Source organism: Oryza brachyantha, chromosome 1, assembly GCF_000231095.2.
Source record: "Oryza brachyantha chromosome 1, ObraRS2, whole genome shotgun sequence".
Lineage (NCBI taxonomy): Eukaryota > Viridiplantae > Streptophyta > Magnoliopsida > Poales > Poaceae > Oryza > Oryza brachyantha.
Genome location: NC_023163.2, coordinates 14,058,683 through 14,081,253, shown reverse-complemented (window position 1 = coordinate 14,081,253; position 22,571 = coordinate 14,058,683). Strand labels below are relative to the sequence as shown.

General features: G+C 38.2%; 1 protein-coding gene and 1 long non-coding RNA gene across 2 annotated transcripts; one reads left to right on the top strand and one right to left on the bottom strand.

Annotated features, from left to right (window-relative positions):
- Positions 1-10,622: 10,622 nt before the first annotated feature.
- LOC102709331 lies at positions 10,623-21,596 on the bottom strand. The gene is made up of 9 exons (XM_015832666.2): positions 21,048-21,596; positions 20,654-20,869; positions 15,902-16,551; positions 15,210-15,306; positions 15,077-15,130; positions 14,876-14,970; positions 13,455-13,645; positions 11,953-12,656; positions 10,623-11,211 (listed from the first exon to the last, which is right to left on the bottom strand). Exons 1-8 carry the CDS (start codon positions 21,504-21,506, stop codon positions 12,019-12,021), a joined length of 2,400 nt encoding a protein of 799 aa, XP_015688152.1. The 5' UTR covers positions 21,507-21,596; the 3' UTR covers positions 10,623-11,211; positions 11,953-12,018.
- Positions 18,421-21,085, top strand: LOC107303465. Its single transcript, XR_001549441.1, has 3 exons — positions 18,421-18,640; positions 20,833-20,905; positions 20,996-21,085. It is a non-coding gene; the product is annotated as an uncharacterized LOC107303465 (long non-coding RNA).
- Positions 21,597-22,571: the final 975 nt, after the last annotated feature.

Here is a 22,571-nt window from a genome sequence, read left to right as displayed (position 1 = left end):
CGCAGTCGTTCCTTACTTCGTCGAAAAAAAGTTTGATTAATTTACCACCATCAGCTTTTGCCTTGGTCCGATTTCCACCCTTCAACTCCAATACATAGCATCAAATTAACACCCCTAACACTTCAAATGGATCAATCAACCTCGAGCTAATCGAAAGCGTCTTTGGTCCCTGTACAAGTGCATATGCACATATTTTAGTTTAGTTAGATGCACTACCACATAAGGAGGTATGTGTGTCAGTTATTCACCCTTATCAATGCTAGCTATAGATCCGATACGAATTTATCAGCACTGATGACGGTGATCAATTTGTGCTAGATATGAGACCCGATACTGACGAAGTCATGAATTTTTTTTAAAAAAATCAGCTGGCTCAATACATCGGCTCGAATCGATTTGGTGAGTCAAGCTTGACCGGTCCCTCATTCCTCCTTACCCAACCACCCCCAGAAAACCCATTGAACCCTAGGAACTAAATCAAACCTCATAATACACAAGGAACCCCATGCCACACATCAAACTAGAAATATACAAGATCTCAATCTAGGAATCGATGTTACAGGACCCCATGTCACAGATCAAACCATAAACATACAAGATCACACATCACACTAGAAATCACAACATAGTAGACCCTAGGGTTGGCAAATTCCCCGTCGGGGCAAGGGATCCTCCAGGGACGGGAATGGGGACGGGCAGCCTTCACCCCCGTGGGGACCCCAAATTCCAAATAGCTAGCCCAATAGCCTAGCATCATTTTTCTGTTTTAAATCCCAATTGGCCTACTAAAACTTCATATATAAAGCCCAAGTAACCCCAAACCCTATCTCCTCTCCCCTCCCGCTTCCTCTCTCCTCACATTTCCGCCCTCCTCCCCTCATGTCACCAATGCCACCGGCCACTCTTCTCCCCTCAACACCATCGCTAGTCAGCATCCTCCCCTTCTGCACCCACGTCGGCCTCTGCCTTGATCGACCGTCATCCGCCCCTCGCACATCCTCGCCAACCGCACTCGCCAGTTGGCGCATGCCATCGCGCGTCGTCCCCACGGGGATCTCGATCAGGAAAGAGGACCCGCTGGGGTTAGGGTCGTTCTCGACCAACCTGACCCCAACTCGCCCCGTTACCAACCCTAGTAGACCCACCCCCATTGTCGCCACTGCCACTGTCGTGCGTGGATAAGCTTGCCCACTTGACTATTGCCATCAAGCAGGCACATAGCGCATGGGTCTAGCCAAACTTGAGCGTGGTTACCAGATCTAGTTGTTCCTAAGCTCATGAGAAGTGGATCTGGTCAACCCCAAGCTCACGGGGCTAGATCCGATGGACCAAGGTCAAAAAAGAGGTTGTTGCCATTGAGAGGAGGGGAGGGAGCTAGCCACCTCAACCAACAGGGTTGGAGGTACGGGATATGGAGAGGAGGCTTGGGTACAATACCCATTGAGGAAGGTTGGGACAAGCACTGGGAGGCGGATGCATTGTCAGCGCTTGTAGAGCTACAAGAGGAAGGGAACCGTCGGTGGAGAGGAGCACCTCATGGATGAGTTGAGGGTGATGCGGTACCGACAGTCATGGGGGATGGTGGCATCAAGGGCGGAGTCGCGGCAACACAGGGCCTTGTAGGAGGAGATAATGCCAATGGGGGAGAGGGCGAGGAGATGGTGGATGCCACCTGTGGTGTCGACGGTGTGTTGATATGGTGGTGCACATAGGAGCTGGATGAGAGAGAGAGAGCAATGAGAGGGAGGAGCTGATGGGGAGAGACAAGAACGAGAGGGGAGCTATATGAGATAAGAACTAGAGGGAGACAATGACGCGGACGAAGTTAGCTATACCAGCTCGGCTCAACCCATTTATACTAGGTAATAACAAGACCCAACAAAAACCTTCGCCCTTTTTATTTGTGCCGGCTCGGGCTAATACATGACACAAATAGGCTATAATATGTCCTGGGTTTTATTTTTGGCGCGATAGGCTGCTCGGAGGGGTGATCAATGCAGGGTTTTAGGGAACCGACACTGATACCCTAACACTTTTTTGTGGTTTTGTGGTAGTAATGGTCAACGTGTGGCATCCTAAAAACGTTTTAAGTAATCAGAAAAGATGGGATCCATATATCATAGGACATGTTTCTCTTCTTACTCCGTTCTACATCGTCTGTTTTCCATATTTACTTAATCAATGTGCATTACAATCCTAACCCCTTTAATATTCGTTCCCCAACACATGTACTACAACTATTCTAAGGTGTCATGTGTGGTTGTTTAAAATATAATAATCTGAAACAAATTTTACTGCATTAGTGGTGACTAAAATCGATTTTAGAGGCGTTTCAGGCAACCACCTCGATTTTAATTGGCGCAAAACGTAGTGGAAGATCTTTTTTTTTTCCACGGACAGTTACAACTGCAGCGTCTATCGAGTGCTCCTCCGTTGTCACGACCATCTCGGTCGGCGCTACGGCTGCCTAGCCCACTGCTGTACCCACCACCTCTCTTTGACTTCCTATCTACTATCCTCACCCTCCTCATTGGATGCGGCTCCGGCAACAACCTGTCGCCGAACATCAACCGCTAACATCGCTATGCCACAACGGCTTTGGTGACAACTGTTGAATTAATATATAGGGCTTAGTCTATATAAATATTAATTCTTAAAAAAAATCACAAAAGCTCATATATTCAACAACAATATGGAGAGGGTGCAGTTAGAGGAGAGATCTAGGTGCTCCTCCTCGCTTCCCGTGGTGGTGTAATGTGGCTTTCGTGGTGAGTCTTGCCATGACCAGGGATCGAGAGAGTAGAGAAGAAGACAAAGGCCATGTTCGGCAGCACCCACAAGTTAATTTAATCACCCTTGTTTTTCGCGTGCACACTTCCTGAACTGCTAAACGGTATAATTTTTGCAAAAAAAATTTATAGGAAAGTTATTTTAAAAACCATATTAATCTAATTTATATTTTTTAATAATTAATAATTAATTAATCATGTACTAATCTATTGATAATTTAACTTATCACCCCATCAACCGAAGGTGGCCAGAGTGTAGTGAGAAAGCTAGCCCACTTTGTTGTTTATTTATTTGGAAAAGAAGGAGAAAAAGAGGAGGTGGAGGCGGCGTGGAGGATGGGTACCACCGTTTGGATTCAGCAGCTTGGTGGAGGCAAGGGATTTTACTTGGCTTAATGAATTGAGGGGGTGATGAGTAGGGTTGATAATAGCCTATCGATTGCCGCATAGACCCCACCAAATTCAAACAAAATTTTGTTACAATTTAAATTATTAATAAATTTTGTTCAGTTCTATACGGTTTACTTACCTTAGTTAATTTGTGGTAAGGTAAACCTCTGTGTTGAGTGTCTAGCAGTGAAAAACTTGATGACAAGCTAGGTAAGGGGGACCACATTGTGTTCTTTCTAATAAAATATATGCATTTAATTCTAGTGCAAATCTGCAGGCAAGGTAACTCATAGCATAACGCAAGAAAAAGAATAAAATTGTTTTTTACAACTACACGGAAGGTTTACACGTAGGCACACAGCACCAATAAAATATCATCACATTCAAGAGGCAAATATTAATAATAAATCATTGTTTGTCATTGCATTTTTCCGCTGAAAGTATACCTATGTGTGTGTTACGATGGACAATGAGATTTAATTTAACCCCTGTGAACGTCGAAATTTTTTTATTTCTTAAATATTTTAATAAATAATTTTATTACTAAACCTCTGAGGAAAATATTTCTACTGTATGAACCTTTTAGCCATGCCATCAATATTGACTTGGCGAAACGGCTTATCACATCATTGTTGGTAGCATGATAGCATTGTCTTGCCACGCTACCGATAATGGCATGGCAAGACTGTCACGCCATGCTACGCTGACTAGGCTGCGTGGCAGATTGTCTTGCACGTCACCAACACTTACGTGACCAAAAGATTGAGTTTTGGAAAAATTTTGTCCGATGGTTTAGTAATAAATTATATGCTAAAAATGTTTATTTAATAAATTTTTTTTGTGAACGTCACACTTGCGAAGTTGCTTCCCAGGGGAAAATAATTGTTCATCGAAATGCATCCCTCGCAAACAACCTGATCTTTTTCCTATGCTTATGCTTATAAACCAAAATTTAAATTTTTAATCTTAAATTTGGAGCTGACTTTGAGGTTTTTTCATAAAAATATTTTTCAGCATTGACATATATAAAAATTTTATCTATAAATTATTTCTCGTCTGTAAATACAAGCATTTAGCATTTTCTCGTAAAAACTCAAAAGATGCCCCCCTTTATAATATATGCCAATATAGCCACACTTCAATTCGATGCAATCAACGGTGCTCATTGCCGAGAAATAAAATAAAACTAGTTGTGAAACGAGACATGCACGTACGTGCACGGCCAGCATATATACATACAGATGATGCAGGGATGGTGAGGTGAGGTGACAAGGCGAGCGCGTAAAATATATGTGCGATCCCGATGGGACAGCGCAAGCAAAGCAAAGCATGCGATGATGAGGAGGACGATGATTCATGTAGTATTCATGAGACCGACCGACCTGACTCGTCGATGTATATAGTACCCTAGCCAATTATTGCTCCCTAGCTTGTACATACAATTAGGCTCGGTCCAAGGTTGCAGCTAGCATTCATGCATTGAGACCCACGTATACTCTACGACGTTTGTTTCTTCGTGCATGGTCGGCACTGCGTGCAAACCTAGACGACAATATTACTAAAGTGATGTTTTTAAACTATTCGCAGTGTGTTAAGGTGGTGCGTGGTTTCACCGTGCCAGTTCGAGATTTGTCGCTAGGTAAGCCATGGCCATGTCCTCACGAGGAAGCTTGTGTCATGGTGAGGTCAGGACAATGAAACTCGCAGGGCAAGGCGTGCTAGGAGACGGCGCGTGCTTCCATACCTTGAGGTACGCCAAACCTCTCAAGTGGTTGCTGGTCTAGTTTTAAGAAGGGACGAGCTCGAAGAGTCGGTGGCCAAAAAGCCGAGACATATTTCAATGGCATACCGCGTGACTGGCACTGGCAAACCCATATCAATAAATTGGTAGCCAGAACTAAGACGAGAAGAAATTGTCGTAACGATGAGAGTGGCAACGCCTAGGTACTCATATAGAGGTTTACTGGCCAAATGAGTATGACAAGGGTGCCTACCCACCAGTCCACCACGACCCTGCAAGAAGCGATAGCAATAGCCATCATTGCTAGATACAGAGCCTGCTAGTTGGACTAACCCCCGATCCTCGTTCACTCCACCAAGTTCATCTTTCGCCAATCAATGTCCTATCCATGACGTCGCTATGGCCACCGCTCCTATCTACACCTTACACAACCGATGAGCTTGTCCCTTTGCAATATCAAATTAAGCGGGGTCAAGGGGATGGGAGAGTCACAAAGGTGACAACTAGGGAAGAGGAGAGGAGAGATGCCAGCGATGACGAAGCTCGCCTCCGAGGCGGATGAGAGGTAGAGGCCTATGATGGTGGAGATCCTCTACAAAGGAGTAGAGATGCTAGCGGCATTGGAGCTCATTGTTGGTGTGGGGGTGAGGGGAAAGGACATGGAGCGAGATTATATTTTTTTCTTGGGTTTTAGGGTGTTTGTATAAAACTTTAGACTTGCAGATAATGGTTGAAAAAAAACATGAGGATCGAAATAAAAAATATCATGCAAGAGCCACTTTGCATTTTGGAAAAAAAAACATTTTAAAATGTAAGGTCTCACCTTCGTGGCAGCATATGACATCTTCTTTGTTCGTGCCCTTAGATACCATAATTTCATTTTTGCAGGGCATGTCATAATAAAAAAATTATTATGTAATAATAACAAAAGCTTCTAAAGTTTAAGAATATATATGAAAATTAACTTTCGCAGACAACCCCTTAAGACATCTAGAATGTCAAATACACATTATAAGTATTGGGTGGGTGTAGTTAAAAGATTAACATTTGTTGTAAGTTAGTTATATATATATACACCGATAAATATGCTATGTGTAGAGAGATGTCTGGTTCATACCTAAATATATCTCACATGCGTGTATTTCGTGAAAAATCATATAACTTGGGAGAGTGTAAAATACAAAGTATAATTCATTACTTTTTGCACGTAAAATGTCAAAAAGGATTGCACCGGCACTATATGTTAACCTAGATGCCTCTAGAACGGTTGTGTTCAGACAACTACGAACCTCTATAAATGCATTTTGATGTGCGGCTGTTATCCCGTATACGTAGAAATTGAAAAAATATTACAGGCCATCGAACATATACAGGTGCACATTTAACTGCACAACTACCATTTGAGCTGCCTATAGAAGTAGTTTTCGTAAATAGTTATTCAGTCATTTATATCCTCAAATAACCACGCAACATTATGTTTTTGTTTTTTAACCATAAATTAAACTTCTTATTAACGATTAAAAATAATTTATGGATAAAGTTTCATATATGTGTTCTGGCATTCTAATGCAAATGTTGAAAAATAAACTATGATGAAAAAACCTTAAAATATACTATATAAATTTAAGTTCTAAAATTTAAATTTTAGCTTATAAACATAAACATAAGCGAAAAACTGATAAAAAATCAGATAATCCTTTGATTTTAACTATCTCGAACAACATCTACATGCTATCCTCCTGTACGTAGAAATTTGCCAGCAGTAACAGTAATGATTCATCTCTGAGATATTCTATTAATTATTACCAAAGTGATTCTTTGTAGTATAAATTTAAATCCAAAAAAACATTTTTTTGGAACGTATGAACAAATCAAAGGCTATCGTAGTCAACAGCGCTGGCTAGCAGTTTCCTCTGAATTTCCATGCTTGATAAACATGCTACATTTGACGCACCATTGCCAGTAGGATCGAGTGTGAAACGAGCATACTAGTAACAAATTGTGTGCTCTGATCGATCCGACATCCGAGTTGCTGATTGATCAGAGAGATGGCAGCAAGACCATAGTAGTAGATCTTTACTTGCACGCATTTGCATGCTGTCAGGGCCACCAAAGACGTGGTACGTAGTACTACTGCAGTACAGTAGTATCTAAACTTTAAAAATCGTCACCCTAGTAGTATTATAGTTGTAGTACCACGTCTACGAGTAGCTTTTCTATTGTAAAATGGAAAAAAGTAATACATCCATTTTTAAAGTAAAAGCTTGTTATTTTATTACCAGTGACAGTACTTATCTAGATAATCACATTTTGGATCAGGCATGCATAGCATAACGTACCGAAGTCGCGAGGTCAAACAGACGGAGGTACGGTAGTAGCTAGCCTGTCAGCAGGTATGCATGCAGTAGTTTCGTGGTACGTTCCCTTGTTGCTGTGTGACACCACTGGCACTGGATGATTTCCGAGAAAAAAGTTATTTTACAAAAATAGACCATTCATATAGTCTTTTATTTTATTTTTTGTTTTTCCTATAAGCTAAAGTTTAAATTTTTAACCTTAAATTTAGAGTTAATTTTTAGATTTTTTATTTTCAGCCTTTACTTTTAAACAGCTAAAAACTTGTATATAGAAATTTTGTTTACAACTTATTAAGATGTAATGCAAGGTCTACATGGAAAAAAACTAGTAATGCAGGATATATATGGAGAAAAACCTATAGTGTAGACTTTCATTTCAAATAAACTAGAAAATAATGTTTTTTCAGAACGAAGATAATATCTTTATATATAGAGTGTGATGCTCACTAGCACAACTCTATGTCATTGATAGAGGGGGGGAAGAAAGCTTCATCCCCTCCCGATCGTTATATCCGGCTGTCATCACATCTTCATGGCAGTCTACATCCCCTACTATCATCTATAAAAAAATATATTTTTTATATATATTCATATAATATAATAACCAAAAGTGATAAAGTTGTGGCTGGTTGAGTTTTAGAAATTTATAAAATTAATCATTCTACACGTAATTAGATTTCTGAATTTCAAATGAATAGGATTTATGATTAAGTTTTTCTTTTACTTGGCTTGCGATTTGCAGTGGATTTATGTTAGATTGTGACAAAAGAATGTTGTTTAATGAGACTGTATGAATTTGCCTAAATAATTTAATTTATATAAATTAAAAGATATATCCCAATTGTAGTGTAATAAAAAGTCATACGCACGTATTCAAAAAAAATTTCTATTTAATACATGTTTCGTATACACATACCTTAATAGCATGGTGGATGGAACGTATATATCATAAAATTTTTGCAAAGTTCGAAACAAAAACTTTCTTTACAATTAATTGATTCTTATTATCAAATATCACCATTATTAATACATGTATGTTTGATATATGACTTGAGTCATATTAAAGTGTAACTAGACCTGTTTTAGAAAAATAATTTATCTAACATGATATTAAATAACGTATAAATATAAATATTACGGTACCGTATCGTGTTGTTACACGGGTACACTGCTAGTAGCAGAAGTAATAATGAAAAACAAGCCCTCCACGGGTGCACGTGTGGGTCGACCGGGCCCCCGGTGAGGTCGTCGCTGCAGTGATGGGTGGTATGGGGCCACGTACGTATTGTGGTTACGGACATGATGGAGATCGGTCGCACGAGGGAACAGCTCAGGATTTGGTAAAACCCTGTAGCATCGCCACCGCCACCGCCACCACACCACCCAGTGCTCCAATCAATCTGCCTGCCCGATCCCACCTGCTGACAAACGTAACAGTACAGGCAGTGTCCTGCTCTGCTCTGCTGCTAGTGCTAGCTGCTATAGTTGCTGCTCTGGGCTCTGGCCGCCCTGAAGAGGCTTGCTTCTCTATTTTGGCCCTGGTTTTTTTTTACGCTACATTTTGGGTTGATTTTTTTGACATGCCCTGAGACCCTTCTCCCTCAGTTCAAATATACTCTCTCTATTTCATAACATAAGATGTTTAATATTTTAGTTATAACATTTGATCATTCGTCTTATTTAAAAATTTGGTACAAATATAAAAATAACAAGTCGTGTTTAAAGTTATTTTGATAATAAAGTAAGTCACAACCAAAATAAATGATATTTTCGTAATTTTTTGAATAAGGCTTGCAAATTTTGGATTCCGCCTGGAAACCACGAGACGAATCTTTTGAGTCTAATTAATCCGTCATTAGCACATGTTGGTTACAGTAGCACTTATGGCTAATCACGTCCTAATTAGGCTCAAAAGATTCGTCTCACTATTTTCCCCATAACTGTGTAATTAGTTTTAATGTTTATGTATATTTAATGCTTTATTTAGATGTCTAAAAATTCAATGTGATGTTTTTAGGAAAAGTTTTAGGAACTAAACATGGCTTAAGACAAATGATCAAATATTACAAACAAAAAAGTCAAATATCTTATATTATAAAACAGAGGGAGTAATTTGTCAAAGATAGCATAATCATATATATTTGGCATTGTATTTTCTGTACTTGGTGGATGGGAAATGTATAGTAGGTTCCCAATCACTTTTCATTCTTTGTAAACCTTCCCTGGTTAGCTATAGCTGGGATTACATTTAACTGAAATCCGGCCAGCACAATTGTGCGTGAGCTGAGCCATCTCTTCTTCTCTACGTTCGCGTAATTGTATTTCAGCGTAGCATTAGCGAGATAAATTAGTTAAAAATAACTTAAATGCTTATTATTAAATAATAAGATGGTACAAAGATATAGGCCGTTGTAAATTGGATAGAGATTTGAATATAAGTTGATTGATTCCACAAATACACGTTTTGTGAAAAAAGTTTAATACTCTTATTACGAGACAGAGACATATATGACAGTAAATTTTACAGAACAGTTTATTCTATGAAAAATACCTTACCTTATCTCTGTAAAACAGTAATATTTTTAAACGTTTATAACCTTAAATAGCTATCATAAAACCACTTTCTTGAAAACGCACAAGAAAAGAACTCGAACTCTCATTACTTGCATGTAGAGGGTAATGAAACCCTTATAGGATGTTTGGATTTGGGATTCATGCTCAAACCAACGCTCCTTTTCACATCTACATATGCTCATAAATCTAAATTCAAATTTTAACCTTAAATTTAGAATTAATTTTGGGTTTTTTATCTTTATTTTTCAATATTTATTTTTATATCGTTAAAAACACACATATATAAAAGCTTTATTCATAATTTATTTTCCTTTATAAATATACCGTTTGATTTTTTTTATTAAAAAACAAAACAATAACCCCCTGAAACTCATGCCTAACAGCATAAATGCAAGACTTAAAAATCTGAAATCACCTCGATTAGGATGCGATTTCGAGGAATAGTTGAAAAGATGAATTTCCGCGAAGGGATAGTGGATAGCATGAAAGCATCTCTACATCTCCTCTCTGTTAAAGCATCTCTACAGCTTTACAAACGTATTTTCTACCCACATTCTCTCTCTCTCTCTCTCTCTCTTTTAAAAAAAGGAAATACTAGTATTGCCAGACTACGAATGTAAATGCATGCCGGCGAAGGAGTTGAGCAGCAGGACCGAACATGGTAGGAACGTTGAATGCAATTACGACTTGCTCTGAAAACTTTAGCACGCATGCATCATGCTTCATGCAAGCTAGCACCGGCATCGGTGAAGGAAAAGAACAATTCCAGCATCACGTGAGCCGCACATGCTGACCCCAATAGCAAACGTATCACTGCTTCAAGCTGATTTGTTAGCACTTTTACATTCAGTGCTACATTTTCTAAGGCAATAATACTTCAGTTACATGTTGGGGGAAATTATACTCTCCCTAATGTAATGTAATGTGATAATCTAGTTGTGAGAGGCCAAATTAACTGTGGAAGTAGGACAAAGGATGATGAAGAAAGATCATAGGGCTCCAGAATGCTATTGTCTGTCTCTGGAATCATTTACAGCGGCAGCATTAGCATACGGAGTATTGTGGATTTCCGTACCAATGTGAATTTTCTGCAGTGTCACTCGGTACTAGCAAGAACTGCTGCCTTTCTCTGGCGCACACTTTTGTCTCTTTACCTGTCAGCACAAAAGGTATTCATCCTGCTCAAGTCACAGGTTGCTTGATAGACAGGTGGTCGGTCATGAAATGGTGAGATCATTGCCGAGCTGCTGGAAATTAGGACCCCTGATTCCAATAAATAGCTCCACCGAGCTTCTTCATTTCCATGGAATTCTCTATATATTTACATGATATATTTGAGCTAGATTAATGGTACCAGTCACTGCAAAGAACATCATTATGTTTTGTCAATATTTTGTTGGTTACTTGGTTACTATTATAAACCTGTAATTGTTGTTTATGTCCAGACACATATCAATAAGCCCTAGTCCTAGCCATGATACACAACGAAATGGCGTAACACAAATCACATGGAAAATAAAGATTATACTGTGACAAAAAAAAGCTTATGCTGATTTTTAAGTGCTCCAATTTGAGGAACTGCTTCCTGATGAGCAAAAGATATTCAAGTACTGATTTTCTGTAAGTGGAACGTGAACAGGAAAGAATAACGTTTTCATATTATTCATAAGCAAGTGAACCAGAAAAGAATAAATCTAATAAGCATGGACATTAAAGCATCGAATGGTATTTGTCAGTGGTACATTGTGTGAAAATACCTATCGATCCTATGTTTTTGCGCCTAAAGTTATGCGGCTGTCCTAACATGTAGCTGTTTATAACAACTACTCTCTTAATCTAAAACTTAGCTGCAACAGGCTTACTGGCTAGAAAAATCTGCCACACGTACAACTTCATCCTAAAGAATAGGACTTTTAATGATCCCCAAGAACTTCAGTTAACCAGACAAATAGCAGGATGCCCACAAATGGAGATATTAGTAGGACAAACAGTATCTAAATGGCCATTTCTTGCTGTTTAACTTTAGCTACATTCCAGGACCACCGGCTAACATTTTAGATAGTTCAGCTGATAAAAACAGGTCAGGCGCTTAATAACATACCTGTCAGCACAACAAAGTGTGCTTTAAAGGTGTACTGAGAAGAATTGGTCGTTTGTCATTGTGATGTCATACAGGCAACGTTCTCAGCAACTGAAGAGCACGGTTCCAGTGTGCGCTTTCTGCAACAACAATCCGCTTCAATAGGGGCACTGCTCCAGCAGCAATTATTGCTGGGTGATTCTCTGGATCCATGCTCAGATTATACAAGATGGTAAGGCTAGCTTCCAATGCAGCTCCATCGCCATCTTTAATCATTTTCACCAGAGGAAATATTCCTCCAGCTGTGGCAACTGCTCTTGTGTATTCCATGACACCTCCTGATACTAGGTTATTCAGCTCTATTACAGCATTTCTTTTATCTTCAAAAGAAAGTGAGGTCATCATCTGCTCAACTAGCCTTGGAATAGTCTCGTAGATAGTTATCTCCATATCTACACTACTGACACTCTCATGTCCTGATAAACCGGCCGATGATTGTAGCTTAATAAGACATGCTGCGAGCCAGTTCTTCGACTGAAGAGGAATACTGGACTTGAGCATTCGTCTTAACAGAGCAATAAACTTCTCGGTACTTATGCTGCGAACAAAAAGATCGAAATTGAGTAATCTTGTGAGTAACCTAACAGTTGCAGAAACAGCTCTACTGACTTGGTCAATCACAACAGTAGGAAGATCATCAAAATTCTCAGTATCACCCATGGTACCTGAAAGATAGAAAAGAAAATTAGTTCAGATAGAATAAAAATTAGTTTTAAAATAGCACCATACATCATTTAGATATTTCAAGCATAAGAGAGTTGTTGTTAACCATAATGCTTCAACTGAAAAAGTAATTCAGCATGAACACTTATTCAGCAGAATTTTTCCTAATTAAAAATAATATTATTCGTGTGAAGATCATTTAATACACACCATGTAATGCCAAGTTATCTTTCACATAACATTAGTAAATAATAGTAAATGACAATCGGATTGCAAAACCATGCCAATGCAAGTTGTCCAGCACCAATATGAAATTATTTACTGTTAACTCTTAACTAAAGGATCATCTCGGTTGCCCCACAAAACACCTCTTTATCACAAAAGGGACTTCAGATCAGAAAGTGAAGCTTGATATAAGTAGCATATCTTAAAACATAATCAATTTGAATAGTTGATGCTCACAGTTCCCATACAAGTCAGCAGTTACTGTGGTCTGTGGAAACAAACATAGGTTGACTTATGCACATTACTGTTTTCAGAAACAACCAGTGAAAGTGTGAAACCTCTAGTTTATAATAAATAAAAATATAGTACCTTTCAAATACTACACCTATAAATAGTTTAATTGATATGTATAATAAAGATGTGTCAGCATGCTACACTGAGCTCAATACTCCTGGTACATGCTAAATTTTACAGAAATATCAAATAGCACTAACAAGGGCATTCCATAATATAGATAAGAACAAAATTCATGTCTGCATCTTTATCTTTTATGCAAAACAAGAAAAGCTATTTACCATGAATGACCCCCATTTCTAGAACAGCTTCAATTACTGACCCAATGCGAGCAGCTATCATTGCTGTGGCATGCTGATCAAAAGCTGCTAAATGCTCCAGTATAGAAGCGACTTTTTCTTGCAAACTTGGAGATGCTTCCCTCAGAACTTTGGTTAATCGTGAAATGGCATCAAAATCAATGACTGACACACTGTACATATTAAAAGCATCACATCAGTATGCAATTGAAAAAATGTGAGCAAGAAATTCTAGCACGCTGACAACACATGATAATCAGCAGGTTCTATATACTTTCTGGAAACGGCTAGTTCAAAATGATCTGGTGATCTATTGAAGCACAGTAAGCATGAAGGTTGTAACTAACAAGCTTCCAGACAAAGTATTTAATTACATTAACTGCAACAAAGTTGAAGCTTTGAAATTGAATTGGTCATTGAACTATTTCTTTTACTGAAAATCATGTACTTCATCAATTGAACATACAAATGTACTTGTTACAAAGTACTAGTAAATTCAGAAGAACACACAAGATATAAACTTTTTCTCGCTAAGCATTGCATGCAGCTTGATGTGATATCAAATTCAAGCTTTTCCCTCAGGAAAGCAAACTTCTCTGCAGCCAAAAGCACATCATCCATCTATAAGTAATAAGGGGAATTTTACCATCATTGAGAAATTATCTGTAGGTACCAAAATTTATACTCAAAATTTTGGTACGTTGAGGTACATAGTGCCTAAAGGTATCAGACTTTACACTAAAAAATGTGACACCTCCCCATACATTCTAGAGGATGTTAGAATTTCCCAAGTAATAATTATTAAATAAAATGTTTTGTTTTGAAAGTATAGTAAAAGGAGATTAGTTTCTCTAAATAACTATATCCATATGATAGCAGGATGAAATATATCCGACTCAGAATTCACTATTTCTGGGTAAGAGTAATGAAATGATTTGAAGTGGTAGACAGGTCATACAGGGGAAATAATTATCCAATACATTATATGCTTAGTGTCCTGATGCTTAGTGTCAAGGACTAGTAGTAGTACAGGGGTAAACATATATGCCTAAGCTAATAATCTTATATCAACTCTTTATGCGTGTGTGAAATGAAAAAAGAGAGGCTAAAACAGCACCTGTATAAGAATAGATAGTAAGAGCAAACGGATGTTTTGTAAACTTCACTTAAGTAAACTAGTGTCACATCCATGCATTGCAACGTATCGCAGCTAAATATACTATAAATCCAAAATGTGAAATGCAATAAGTAAACAGCTATCCTCAAATCTAAAACTTATGAATATATGATAACTCCTTTGCATTATTTTTATATAAAAATACATGCCTGCATATTTGCAGCCACAAGTCATTTTAAAGAGAAAAATAAGACAATATTTAGGCATGATTCAAATCTATACGAACCTAGACTTATCATCTTGTTTCAAATATGTGACGGATGTTCCATTGGTCCCACTATCAATATCATCTTGAGTGCTCTTCTGAGAATACTCTGCATCCTGAGGCTCATTATGAAAACAGTTATCAGGCTGATAAATTCATAACATTTTAAATACAGTTTGAAAAACATAACATGTAGTTGACACAACTAGATGCCTCACTCACCACAGCTACCATGCTGACACCCGTGTCAAATATACGAGAAAGCACATTAATTATCTGTATCAAATTATCTAGTCAGTACTTGACACCATGCAAAATTACAATAGAATAAATAGAACATTTCAAAGGTCATGACCTTCTCCAGTTGCTCTACTGGAATATTAGGATCCTTCACTATGTCTACAAGCACTTTTAGACCACCATCTGTTTTGATCTTCTCATAGACTACGGAACTACAAAAGAGAGAGAACGGCGAATAATATTTATAGTCGATGGGAAAATATATGGGCATCAACATGTTACACTTTTTCAGGAAATTGAGAAACCTTTTAGCACTTTCTCAAGAAAAAAGTACGCACATCAGCATGTTGCAGCCACTATATGGTCTCTGCACTCTGTTTAATGGAAACTTTACTGCAGTAAACTCACTATATTTTTTTTCTCTGTAACATGGTATTATTCTATAACAAGAAGTTTTCTGCCATGGAACATGCACTATGAGTAGAACACCATGGCCCCAAGCTGTGTGACTCGGCCAACGCCCGATATTATGATCTTCACCCACACTAAAATGGTAGGGGGGAGAGACTAACAAACTTTTCTTTTCTTTAATTATCTCAATCAGTTGCCTTCCATCTTCTATAGTGACATGGTATGCGAACATCAAGTGATTGGGCTGGTTTCTGAATGTTCTTGTTTTAAGTCACAACACTCATAACAGCTATACCTAAGTAGATGACTTTAATATGAAATACTGCTCTACAATATCTTATTATGTGGTATAATTGCTGACAAAATGCTTTTGTTTGAAGACAGGAAATGATATACCTGACACTTAGTCTTTCCAATGCATAAGCAGCGGCTTCTCTAATGAGCATATCAGTATGCTTTAGTAACTGAAGTAGAGGTTTGACAGCTCCAGCTTCCTTGAACGAAGAATGCATGTGTTCATTTATCGACGCATCACCAATTGCTTTAGCTGCCTTTGCAATTGCAGAAGCATCTTCAAGACCAATGATTAAAACTAACCGTGCAATACCATCTACCCAAGGTAGAATGGTATAGACAGCATCTTTTTGAGATCCACTGGATTGTTCCTTTCCTTCATCATCCAACTCAATAGCACCAATGCGTGCGAGAAATTGCTGATTTGAACGACCTATCATAGCATTAATTTTAGCTTCATCAGGCTCGGTTTCCTTCTCGTCAACACTCAGACCAAGAAGCAATTCAGTAGCACCATATTTTGAAGGGCGAGAACTCCGCTGGATCTCAGAGCCATCAGGGAAAGAGGGCCATGAATGTGGAAGAGGTCTAAATGCTTTATATGCAGCTGAGCCAATCAGAGGAACCCGGACTAGACCCTCTTCTATTATAAGGTTATGATAATATTCATCAGCGGATAGTTCCAAGAGTGAACTTTTAGCTTCCTTTCTGATAATCTTATAGTCATCCTCTTTGTTTTGCAAAAGTTGAACCTACAATAACCCAGAGGATTGTGGTGGAGTTTAAATCATATGATACAAGCAGGGTTTTAGAATGAAGGTAGGAACTTGATGCAGATGTATTGAGCATATAATTGGAAAAGTACTTCAGAAGAAAATATTATCAATTTATCCTTGGTTAGCAAGTGTCAGTCCAACGATTCCTTATTTCCTTTCTATGTAAAAAAAGGTTGTTACATTACACGTAGGAGTTTGAATTTATTGAATAAATGATACAATCATACAAGTAGAAATTGTGTTTTTACAATGAAAGGTAGAAACTGGAGCATATTGAACAGATAACTGTAAGCATACTTGATCAGAAAATATTAGCAATATATCCATGATTAGCCAGTTTTACTCCAATGATTCATAATTCCTTTCTACACAATCAGATAGCAATATATAGAGCAAGCTTTTAGCAGCATTTTTTTGGGGAAATCCATCTGTAGTATTCCAATTTATGTAGTATTTTTGCTGTCTGATCAATAAATATTTAAATTTTAAACTTGTACTGTAGTCTCAACCTCAGATTATAAACTTTCTGAATTTTGTGATTCATAACTAAATTGAAAGATCTTATTTTTAATTGGCACTTACTTCTGTCTGAATTCTGAAGAATCAATCAATTCAAGAGTTAGCAAATATTATGATGACCCCATACAATTTAACAAAAAGGGAAATAAAAACAGACAATAGGTTGAAGATGTAATCATGAAAGGAAAACCAAATAAAAGGAATGATGTTACTGGTGATTGACTAATCAGACAACAGAAAAGCATGCCAAGAAAGAAATAAATGTATTCCAAGGTTCCACATGCACCAAAACAATTTAGTCACCAAAATCTAAAAAAAAAAGAAAAAAAAAGAAAAGAGGTTTGGAGAACTGGAGAAAACAATGATTTCATGACTGCATGGTTGCCATAAAATAAGCACCAGATAAGCTTGGAAGTTCAAACAGCAGCACTGTTAGTTGTACTGTATGGAAATTATCACCAATACATAAAGTTGTGCAGAGGAAAAAAACTACTACTATTTCACATTGATATTGTGGACAGACCATCTAAACATCCAAGTGCACCAATGGTTCAGCAAGGGATTTTAGAAACTGCATGAGAAATTTCAATAGCACACTATGTAAGACCTAATCATGATCAATATTTTATGATAAACAATTGGCTTGTAAATTGATTTATTAACAGAAATTGATTTGAAAATATTTATGTGTTGGTACAAGTGTGTTGACTAATATGGATCAGGTTGTGATATTTGTGCCTAGAAACGGTTGGTTTATTTCTATATGTGCAAGTGACTTGGAGATCAATATCGGTCAACGGTGGCGGGATCATGACTAGGCTTAGAGAGATGCTAAGGTCCAGACAAGGATGTCGGGTGACTATTAAATACAAGGTGACATACGGTGAAGGAACATCGTATGAGGATGAATGTGTAACAGGCTTCACATATTATATGTGCAAGCGTCTAAAAAATTAGAAGGAAAATTGGATGAAAATCAGAGATTAGTTGATGAAGAAATAAAGAAAAAGAGAGAGAAAAACTTGCTACAGTACGCCGAGGTACTGTAGCATGCATGGAGTCTGTACATGCAACGTACATTGCATGTGTACGTACATACGTCTCTGGTGGGCCTGTTGGCCTATGCGGCAGCCTTGTACATTCGTGTGGACCGACGGATTTTGAGTCCATCAGTGCAACGCGAGTTTGTTATAGATAGAAATTGATTTTGGAGATAATTCTGGAGAGATGAGTCCTACTAGGATTCTATTTCTTGTTGGTCATGGACTTTTCGCTATAAATAGATAGCGAGGGTATACCCACGGTTAAATTTAGATAATAGAAAATTAGAGGTTTAGAATAGTTTTCGATTTTAGATCAAAAATTTTGAGATGAGTGTTATTGGTGCACTTTGTAAATACTAGTTGATACAATAAAGTTGAAATCGTTCAATCTACATCTTTCTGTTTTCATCTACCGGTGTTTCTCTGGGTTCCAACAGTCTAATCTGCGGCAAAGGAGCAGTGCGATCGGAGGTAGCAAGGTTCTATCAAGTTCATCGGTTAAGGTAATCTTTTATGCCGCAAAAGATTTATGAGTTTTGGTTTTTCCTACCATTCATCCCCTCTCTGGTGGGTTCATTTGATCTTGTTCGATCCAACACACTACACATATGACAACTTAGAAATCACCAAACTTCTTTAGTTAACAGATCACAAAAGGTTCATAGGTACATATCATGGTATTGCCATAGAGCATTAGCTTTATTAAATCCTCATTTGATAGAGGCGTGTTTAAATAGGTTCCTAGAACATTTGGGTATTTGCATCCTTACATCGCCTAACTTAATACATATATTTGTGTCTGATTGCCTACAGTTAGCAAAATTTGATATTACCTTCATTTCACATTATAAAATGTTCTGACCATTCATATGGATGCTAATAATCTAGACACATATATAAAACATATTCATTAATCTATAGATGAATCTAAGTAAGGCCAAAACAACTTATAATATAGAACGAACGAGTACTAATTAATTGAAGGCCCACCTGTTAAAAAGCAATAAACTAATGCTAATAGCATTTGACGAGTAACGGAGTAAGAAATAAAAATAATTCTATAATATTTCGAAATTTTCTACATAGTTTTGTAGCTGTCAAAAGTTTAACTTGATATAGGCATGTGCAGACTGCAGACCAGGACTAGTTTGTCAATATATCCATGATTAGCCAGTTTTACTCCAATGATTCGCTAATTCCTTTCTACACAATCAGATAGCAATATATACAGCTAGCTTTTAGCAGCATTTTTTTTTGGAAATCCATCTGTAGTATTCCAATTTATGTAGTATTTTTGCTGTCTGATCAATAGATATTCAAAATTTTAAACTTGTACTGTAGTCTCAACCACAGATTATAAACTTTCTGAATTTTGTGATTCATAACTAAATTGAAAGATCTTATTTTTAATTGGGACTGACTTCTATCTGAAGAATCAATCAATTAAAGGGTTAGCAAATATTATGAAAATGAACCCATACAATTTAGCAATAAGAGAAATATAAACAGACAATAAGTTGAAGATGTAATCATGAAAGGAAAACCAAATAAAAGGATCGATGTTACTAGTGATTGACTAATCAGACAACAGAAAAGCAAGCCAAGAAAGAAATAAATTTATTCCAAGGTTCCACATGCACCAAAACCATTCAGTCATCAAAATCTAAGAGAGAGAGAGAGAGAGAGAGAGAGGTTTGGAGAACTGGAGAAAACAATGGTTTCATGAGTGCATGGCTACCATAAAATAAGCACCAGTAAGCTTGGAAGTTCAAACAGCAGCACTGTTAGTTGAGATATATTACTGTACGGAGATTATCACCAATACATTAACTCTGTGTAGAGGAAAAAAACTATTACTATTTCACATTGATATTGTGGACAGACCATCTAAACATCCAAGTGCACCAATGGTTCAGGAAGGATTTTTAGATATTGCATGAGAAAATACAATAGCACACTACACATACAACAACTTAGAAATCACCAAACTTCTTTAGTTAACAGATCACAAAAAGTTCATAGGAACATATCATGGTATTGCCATAGAGCATTAGCTTTATTAAATCCTCATTTGATAGAGGCCTGTTTAATTAGGTTCCACTCAAGGGGTATCATCCTTACATCGCCTAACTTAATGCATATATTTGTGTTTGATTGCCTACAGTTAGCAAAATTTGATATTACCTCCATTTCACATTATAAAATGTTCTGACCATTCATATGAATGCTAATAATCTGAACACATATATAAAACATATTCATTGATCTATGGATGAATCTAGGTAAGGCCAAAACATCTTATAATATAGAACGAGTGAGTACTAATTAATTGAAGGCCCACCAGTTAAAAAGCAATAAACTAATGCTAAAAGCAGTTGACGAGTCAGAAATAAAAATAATTCTACAATATTTCGAAATTTTCTACATGTTTTTGTAGCTGTTAAAAGTTAACTTGATATAGGCATGTGCAGAATGCAGACCAGGACTAGTTTGTCAATAAATAAGATATCACTTACCAATTTTGGAATAACACCTGCTTCAACCAGAGCTCCGTGATTTGAACGACTTAAAGCTAAATTTGATATAATACCTGCAGCAGCTTCTTTGACTTTAATATCTTCATCATCTAGAAATCTAACAATTCGTGTTAGGATATCGCTTGACAAAATTTTGTATCTCAAATTTTCATCAATAGAAAAGTTCCAAATGGTACACAATGACTGCTCCAACATCTGCAACAGAACAACATTATTTGCATAAGAAATCAGGTAATTCAGCATTCTTCCTAAACAATAGAACATCTCGCCTATAAAACATGCCATTCATGATCATGACAGCAGTCAGCGGTCCTTTTGCAGATAACATTGAAGGACAAGAACATGGCTTGCTGGTGGTTATGTTTGCAATTACCTCTGGAGTTATCGTGGATTTACAGAGAAGCCTAAAAATTTCCTCCATTGCACCACTCTCGACAGCCACATCCCTGTATACCTTCACTGAAGTTATATTACGCACAATTCCTGCAGCTGCTTCACAGGCACGAGGAGAATCCGATTTTAGGAGGCTGACAATTAGGACAAGACAACCATGGAATTGCATTATCTCATCAATGCACTTCCGTCCACCAAGGGAGTATTGCCAAATTGTGTAAACGGCATGTTCCCTATCACGAGGATCATTGTCCAACCCTAGCATTCGAACAAAGAGGCCAATATATGCCGATCCTGTACTGGAGGTGCTCTCAGAACTATCAACATCCTGACAAAACAAAGCAAATAAGCAATGTAATCGAAGTTCCAGAGCGACTGTTTCCTGTAAGCAATGTTTCCTGTAAACAAAGTATCTGCTGGTCTGCTGGAAACACATCATATATGAGAACAATTAAAGTAGGTCATGTAGAAGTACTGGAACATACATGGTTGGCAAGACAAAAGACAACAGAAGGGTTTAATTTCCTATTAGTTGCACTGGATCCTACACAAGTTGAACATTATTGAAGGTCACCATTCCTAATCAACATAACGAAATATTTCTCATACGTGAGCACTAATCTGGTGTTGTCTGGATGAGAACTAAGCAATATTCTGTGCAAAATTTCAATGGCTGGTTCTACCAACAATCAGCACAGCTGCACAGCCAGTCGGCTGGGCGACGGCCGGGCCGTGTCATCAGAGTTGACCAGCCAACCATTCCCACACGACACGAGAAGTCTGTATGCTCTAGCGCAGAACCATTCGACACGAAACCGAGCGAGCAGACATGGAACATTTCGCCATCACCCAGAAAATCACTTTGGAGCGTTCGAAGGTGGCGGTCCTGACCCGACGCACCTCGACTCCTCGAGTCGAGGGCGGTGCATCCAGCGAGGGGGGCAAGCTACCTCACCTGTCCTGCGCCCCCATCTCCTGGCGCGAACGCGCCGGCGAGGACGAGACGGCGGCCGCCGCGGCGGTGGCCGACGCAGGCGGGGGCCGCGAGGGGCCGGTGGCGGTGGAGCAGGAGCTGGAGGTGGAGGTGGAGGCCGAGGTGGTGGTGGTGGTGGTGGTGGTGACGCCGGAGGAGGAGGTGGGACGGGGCGGGAGTCGGCGGCGCGGCGGCGGCGGCGGCAAGAGGCGGCAGCAGCATAGCGAGCGGCGAGGGAGCTGGACGGAAGGGACTGAGGGAGAGAGCGTTTCGTGTCGTGTCGCGGCGATAGGATTTTGGAACACGCGAGCGCTTTCTCGAACTAAGGTGTGTTTGGTGGTACTATTTTTTATTTTTAGAGATACGGTAATCTAGTTTTATATTTGGTTACGATTGACGGGATGATTTAATTTTTTTGGATGGATGAGGATGGATGGAATGAACATATTGAATATATCCTCATCCATCCGTTAGATCTTATCGTAATTAATTAATTCATATTTTGTTATTAAGATACATATTTTGTTATTA